This window comes from Poromitra crassiceps, assembly GCF_964638095.1.
Source record: "Poromitra crassiceps genome assembly, chromosome: 16".
Taxonomy (NCBI): domain Eukaryota; kingdom Metazoa; phylum Chordata; class Actinopteri; order Beryciformes; family Melamphaidae; genus Poromitra; species Poromitra crassiceps.
In genome coordinates, this window is record NC_139645.1 from 17997856 (window position 1) to 18005334 (window position 7479).

General features: G+C 42.9%; 1 protein-coding gene across 1 annotated transcript; it reads right to left on the reverse strand.

Annotated features, from left to right (window-relative positions):
* Positions 1 to 1435: 1435 nt before the first annotated feature.
* LOC310791480 (F-box/LRR-repeat protein 6-like) lies at positions 1436 to 7117 on the reverse strand (the record flags this gene model as incomplete). Its single annotated transcript, XM_083653165.1, has 5 exons — positions 1436 to 1527; positions 4354 to 4816; positions 5398 to 5428; positions 5548 to 5654; positions 7043 to 7117. The coding sequence occupies 5 exons, from the start codon at positions 7115 to 7117 to the stop codon at positions 1436 to 1438; spliced, it is 768 nt and encodes a 255-aa protein (XP_083509291.1).
* Positions 7118 to 7479: the final 362 nt, after the last annotated feature.

Sequence of the window (7479 nt, forward strand, 5' to 3'; positions counted from 1 at the left end):
ATGACACTCAAGGACTAGAGTGAAGCTACTGGTGTCAAATGAAACTAGAAGTCCTAATGCAACCAACCATTGGTAAAATGTCATGCTATTTTGTCAGGAAGGGTTCTAAATAGTGGTCAGCAGGTGGATACACTCCAGACACAACAAGAGCTACTGCACATTCAGCGACCTCCAATTTTAACACAACACTACTTTAGAAAAACAAAAATGATATTTTCAAAGGCATAAATTAGTCATATTTACCTTGAGGAGGGCGTCTTGGCACAGACGGTTGGCAGATTTGGTATGCCATGTCACGGGTCAGAACGCCAGCGGCCTGGAGCAACAGGCAGAAACAGCGTAGGTGGTTGCGTTTAGCACTGATGTAGAGAGGAGACCTCTTGAGGGTGTCATCGCTGTCTAGGTCAACAGGAACAGCACCAAACCTGATGAGTTCTTGCAGTATGCCCAGCCTTCCATAAAAGGCAGCCCAGATGACTGGTTGTTGTCTCTCCAGGGTTGCCTCAACTTGATCCTGGATGTCCAATTTTTGTCATCAGGTTGCAACACCTGACAGAGATCAAAAACGTTTCAAGTCAACTTTCTGTCTTTCAAAAATCTTTAGCCTTCCTCTAGAGATCAGCTATCTCAATGAGAGTCTAACATCTCCCACAAATGTGGGCTGTTGGCATTGTGGGCTGTCGGCATAGCGGGTGGACCCCAAAACCTTCACCCACAGCCCTCCTTTCCTCTTCTGTTGCTGGGAGCCTAAAGCTTAATTTATACTTATTAGAAAGTGTCGCTCAGCACATGGTCGCCAACAATAACTAAAGTGTCGCTCATGTTGCTGCATTTATGCTTCTCTCCTCGACTCAGCGGTCACGTGACACTCAAAACGCTACTGTATTAAGACAGCCAAGAGAGGCTGTCAGTGAAACCACGTCGGAGGCAAGATGTAAAACGTACTTGGCTGGCTGCAGCCGCATATAACGACACACAACCACACAACTCACCTCCTCTCTCTCTGGGAAGTTTGTCACGATGTTCTTTGTGATTTTCACAGAGTCATACATCAAGGACAGGCTGATAAAAATAGTGGGGACACATTTCAGGGAAAACCAAAACAAGGAAGTCAAGCGCGTGCCGTCTATACTGTATAGCCAATCACACTTGTGATGTAGTCAGCGACAATAGAAATGTCACTAGGTAGCAGACACCTCTCGCCGACACTTGAAAGTGTCGACTCAAGTCCTCATTTCTGTCGGCGACGGTTTCGAAAGTGTCGACAGACAAAGCTTAAATTGGGCTTAATGATATGGCCACAGCAGTGCAGGAGGGACTTCAAAACCTTCCACCCCTGGTGGAAGGGAACACCAGAAGCCAGCCAGAAGATGAATACAAGCACCTTCATGGTTTGGGTATGATTGGCTGCATGACCAAGAAGATGGTTTGTGGTCTACACATTTCTCCGCACCCACAGAATGTGAGTGCCTGTGCCGCTGGTGAACCGGTGGGGTTCACAGGGACTGCCGATGGCGAGGCCTCTTCCTGGGGGTGGGATAAGGGGGTGTCAGTTGTTTAGGTTACTTTTCACTACATTACCATCACTGCATTTATAATGACATGATGATGGGCTGCATCATCGCTACCAAACATGTCCAATGCAGCATTTAGGTATTTGTCAAAACTTCTGGAATGAAATTAACAAACTGGGCCCCAGATAACCTAGATATGAGGTCAAATTAGAGAATGGCGAGTGTAGCTCTGTCCTAGGGGTGGTATTGCAAAAATGGGAAAAGGATTTTGCCGATTTGTTTTCTAGTTAGTTAAGTATTCTTTTGATGAAGCCTTTTTGGTGGAAATAATTAATAGGAAAGAAGTAATGGAAAATAATATGAATGCTGATCTAAACAGCTGTAATAAGTACTTCAATGCAAACTTGAGGAAAGCTACTGGAATTGATGAAATCAACCATTGGAATGCAGTTGACAATCAGTTGACATGAACAAGGCATAGAACAATACTGATGTGAAAGCCAGAGCCATATTGAAATCACGTTGGTTGTATTATTATTATTATTATTATTAGTGTACTTTATTTGAAATTTAACCATGTTCACTGCTTACCATGTTCACGCCTTCCTCTCATTATCAAGAAAGCAAAATCACATAACCTTTTATAGAGCAGCACCATTTATTATTATTATTATTATTATTATTATTATTATTCCACAGTGCACAAGTCCGGCCCTGGGGCCAATTTTAAGTGGCCCTCGGCTTGTCTCTCAAAATATACTATATGTGGCCCTCTACACAGTATTGGTTAATCAAGCAAGTTCAATTAGCATTTTTCCCTTCACCTAACGATGACAGCACTATCACACAGTTTGTACAGGAACCAAGTAGGAACAGCACATGCCAAACTAATGTTTTCAGATGATAAACAAAATCTTTACAGTACATTTGTATGTGATTTTTGTATTTTATTTGAACCCAGAGGATGCGAGAAGCACCTGGTCCCACGGCATTTTCACATCTAATCTGGCCCCATTCAAAAAAGTTTGGACACCCCCTGCAGTACATAATTGATCATATCATATCGATAATCGTCAGTGATGTCACATAGTGACGGTGTGGTGATGGTTCTTTTACCCCGCATAATTCTGACTTTAATCTCAATCTAACTTTTTTCTCAAAATTCTGACAGTAACTCGGAATTCTGACTTTATTTTCAGAATCCTGATTTAAATTTAAATAAGACATTATGTGATATTAGTAATGTCACATAATGGGTTACATGCTGCCACTCCGACGTGCTGCCACTCCGACGTTCTGCCACTCCGAAATATCGGCACTCAGAAAGGGATCATGTCTATGTTCCCCGGCTTCTATATTCCCCGTTTTTCACGCCAAACCTAACCTCCCCCCATGCCATAAATGACATTAGAATGAACACAGACTCAGGCAAAAATTCGATTCTAGTGCTACTGGATCTTAGTGCTGCATTTGACACTGTTGACCACTCAATTTTATTGGACAGACTGGAAAACTGGGTTGGGCTTTCGGGTACGGTCCTCCAGTGGTTCAGGTCCTATCTTCAAGACAGGAAGTACTTCGTCTCCATTGGCAATTACACTTCTGACCTAACTAGGATGACTTGTGGGGTGCCTCAAGGATCCATTATGGGGCCCGTTCTCTTCAACCTTTATATGCTCCCTCTAGGCCTAATTATGCAAAAAAACAAAGTAGCCTATCATAACTACGCAGATGACACTCAGTTGTATATAACTCTTTCCTCAGCTGACTATGCTCCCATAGAATCATTGTGCCAGTGCATTGATCAAATAAATAACTGGATGTGCCAGAATTTCCTACAGCTAAACAAAGACAAAACAGAGGTGATCGTCTTTGGTCCCAAAGAACAAAGGCTTAAAATCACTGCATGCCTTGAGTCTCGATCCCTGAAGCCTAAGGATCAAGTCAAAAATCTTGCCGTTATTATTGATTCCGATCTCAACTTTAACTCCCACATTAAGTCAATCAGAAAATCAGCTTTTTATCATCTTAAAAATATAGCAAGAATTAGGGGCTACATGTCCAGACAGGATCTAGAAAAACTAATTCACGCCTTCATCTACAGTAGGTTAGACTACTGCAATAGCCTTTTCTCTGGTCTCTCCAAAAAAGAACTTAGGCAACTTCAGCTCATTCAGAATGCTGCTGCTAGAGTTCTAACGAAGACTAAGAAAGCTGATCATATCACTCCAGTTCTTAAGTCCTTACACTGGTTGCCAGTGTGTCATAGAATAGATTTTAAAATACTATTATTAGTCTATAAATCACTTAATGGCCTAGGCCCTAAATACAATGCTGAATTGCTCCCACGCTACGAACCGTCTAGAACTCTTAGGTCAGCAGGGTCCAGCTTATTAACTGTCCCTAGGATCAAATCAAATCATGGGAAGGCCGCATTTACCCACTATGCTTCTGCTAGCTGGAACAAATTGCCTGAAAACCTCAGATCTGCCCCAACCTTACTTATTTTTAAAAATAGACTAAAGACTTTTATGTTTACCGTCGCTTTTAACTGCTGACAGCTATTTCTCAATCACTATCATATGTGTGTCTAGTCATGTTTCTTATATAATCTATTCCTCTATAGGTTTTTAGCTCTTTTTGCAACTGCTGCGCCTGTTGCTTAATGCACTTTTTATACCATTTTTTAACTATTTTTTTTTTTATTAAGTTTGTTGTGATGCTTTTAAATGTCCATGTTATTCTCTTCTTCTATTCTTTTATTTTCCTGTCAACCATTTTATGTGAAGCACTTTGAATTGCCTCTGTGTATGAAATGTGCTATACAAATAAACTTGACTTGACTTGAGAGCAGGTGGTGTGATCCTGGTTCCACTGAGGTTGAGTGAACGCAGGGAATCTGCCTTTGTTGCGTGAGCAAGGTGGCTCATCGCTATCTCCAAGTCCTCCTCCGTGAACAGATGATTTGCGATGTCAAGCTGTTGCAAGGTTCCACTCCATTTTTCGGTCAGCATGTGAAGGCCCTCCGTTGGTGATTGAAATAGAATGTTGTATCCATTTGTATTGTTGCAATACTGGCCCCAGAACAGACATTCAAGCTCGACACAGGGTAACGTTGCGAGACCAGCCGGTGTGATTTGAGAACAGCCTCGCAGATCCAGCACCCGCAGCTTGGTGGAGCCAAACAGAATGTCTCTCAGGTCTTTGTCGGTCATGAAGGAAACGGGTGTTGTGGCCATGCACAGTTCCTCCAGTAACGGGAAGCCTGAGGTGGAGTCTGGTCCATTACGCATGACCTTATGCTTAAGAAAGACGTTCAGCATCCGCAATGTCTTGAGTTTGTAGGGTAATAGGTGATTCCCCACACGGCCTATTTTCAAAGTTCTCTTATCAAATAGATTAAAAACAAAGTTGAAGCGGAGTCGTCGAAAGCTGGTTGCGTTCTTTATTTATTCATCGGCATGACACAGTTCATCATAGCAAGTGGTGAAGTGCGCACATCTCACAGTTTGGGGCTTGTATTTATAGAAAAACATCAAAACAAGGAATGCCAGTACATTGCTGTAGTACAACCTTCTGGGTGTAAAGCCAAGGTCAGCTTGACTTTCTGGCGAGACAATTTAGCTAAATATATCTGAGAACATTAAGGAACTTAGAACATTCATTTAGTCACGGACTGATTAATGGGGTCATGCTGATTGCTCAAGGATCATTTTCTTATTTTCCCCAAACAACCGGTTTTACACAATACTTTATTCAGTTCCAATATCTCCCCTGCCCGGCCTCAGGCATTATACAATCATTCTTTTTTGCTTGGAGGGCCCCATCCTAGAGAAAAACCCATTTTTTTATCCTAGGATGAGAAAAACCATTTTCCATTCACCATCAAGTTTAGGACATCCACTCTGCAGACCCTGGATGCAGATGGGAAGTTGTCCGCAATGTCCACGGTCAACAATTCTAAATCCGGGCAGCATCCTCTCTAGTGATAGCATCTAGAAGTCTTTTATTCTTGGATCCATGTGTGAACAACATTTGTCTTATTTGGCTCCCAGAGGATTCCAGGAAGGCCACAAGACCTTCAGCCTGAAACTCTGAATACTGCACGTTTATGCTCTCCAGAGACACAGTAATTATGACCTGACAAATATCAAAAAGAAAAGGACATCAACACTTGGGTAGGGAGAGAACACACACCCATGCATACTGTCACCCCTCACTCCCTCACAAAAAAATAAAATGTATGGAAATTAAATAAGCCCTATTTGGGTGTACAAACCGGTGGCCGAAATGCAGGTAGCTGAATGTTCTGTCCATCCTCCAAACTTCAGAGCAAGAAAAAGTGAGTGCTTCTCACACACGTTGTGGAGAGTGCAGCAGCATGCACTTATGATGGTGGGCACGGCAGAGATGTCCACATCCAGGCGTTTCCCCAGGCACCTCCACCGCCCCTTCAGTCGGCCGAACGCGTACTTCACTGTCCTCCTAGCCCTGCCGTGTCACTCGTTAAAGTACCTTCAGGGTTCACAGACATTACAAGATGACACTCAAGGACTAGAGTGAAGCTGGTGTCAAATGAAACTAGAAGTCCTAATGCAACCAACCATTGGTAAAATGTCATGCTATTTTGTCAGGAAGGGTTCTAAATAGTGGTCAGCAGGTGGATACACTCCAGACACAACAAGAGCTACTGCACATTCAGCGACCTCCAATTTTAACACAACACTACTTTAGAAAAACAAAAATGATATTTTCAAAGGCATAAATTAGTCATATTTACCTTGAGGAGGGCGTCTTGGCACAGACGGTTGGCAGATTTGGTATGCCATGTCACGGGTCAGAACGCCAGCGGCCTGGAGCAACAGGCAGAAACAGCGTAGGTGGTTGCGTTTAGCATAAGGTGACCAGATTTCAGAAATGAAAATCGGGGACATTTCCAATTCGGCAATCAATATATCATTAAAATATGCAATGTTATAATCTATGAAATACAAAAAATTGACAATCCCAAATTTAGCCTAAGTTTGGAGCGTTATTTAGCCCCCTTACTGACAAGCTAGCACGACATGGTTGTGGCCAGGGGATGCCTTGGGTCCTCTAGTTTCATATGATATTCACTCTAGCTTTAACAATGACCCTGCTACAGCCTCTGAAAAACAGCAATCTCAGCCGCAGATGAGGAGTAGAAAATCGGGGACATTTTCGGGGACAGGTCACCAAAAACAGGAACTGTCCCTAAAAATCGGGGATGTCTGGTCACCTGAGTGTAACTATGGGGTACAAGAAGTGAATTTAGCCTGTAAATACAGGGTAACGAGATCTGTACTTATAGGGTAATTACGGGGTACCCCCTACTTATAGTGTAACAAGAAGTGAATTTAGCCTGTAACTTTGTTGTTATTTTTTTGTATTTTGTACTGTGCTGTTTTTTTACTATTTCTATGTGATATGGATCTCCCTGGGTCTGAAATAAAGAATTGAATTGAATTGAATTGTAACAAGATCTGTATATTATAAGTATAGTTTACCCACCTTTTTTTCTGGACTGGACTGGTGTCTGGGGTGTCACTGTCCACACTGACGTCTTCAAGATCGAGTTCCATTTTCACCTGATTGGGATTTAGCCACATCAAAATGGCAACTTGCATCGTTAATGATAATCACAGAATTATTATGAAGACGTTTGTTGACGTTTTAGTGGGGGCCGATGCTTGTCGGCTGGGACCACATCCACATCCACCCCCCGTCCACAAAACCAAGAAGCACACCATGGACGTGGGTCCATTCTTTCAGGACGTCCTCAGACATCTCTGAGAGCTTCACGTGCTTCTTAAACACAGGCCAGTACTTACGGGCACCATGCTGTGCTCGTGTCTCGGGCAAGTATAAGTAGTGGAGCCGTGCCTTCAGCGAGTGCAACTGGCTCAGCTGAAGGACGGCCCCATCTACATCATACTTGCAAAGC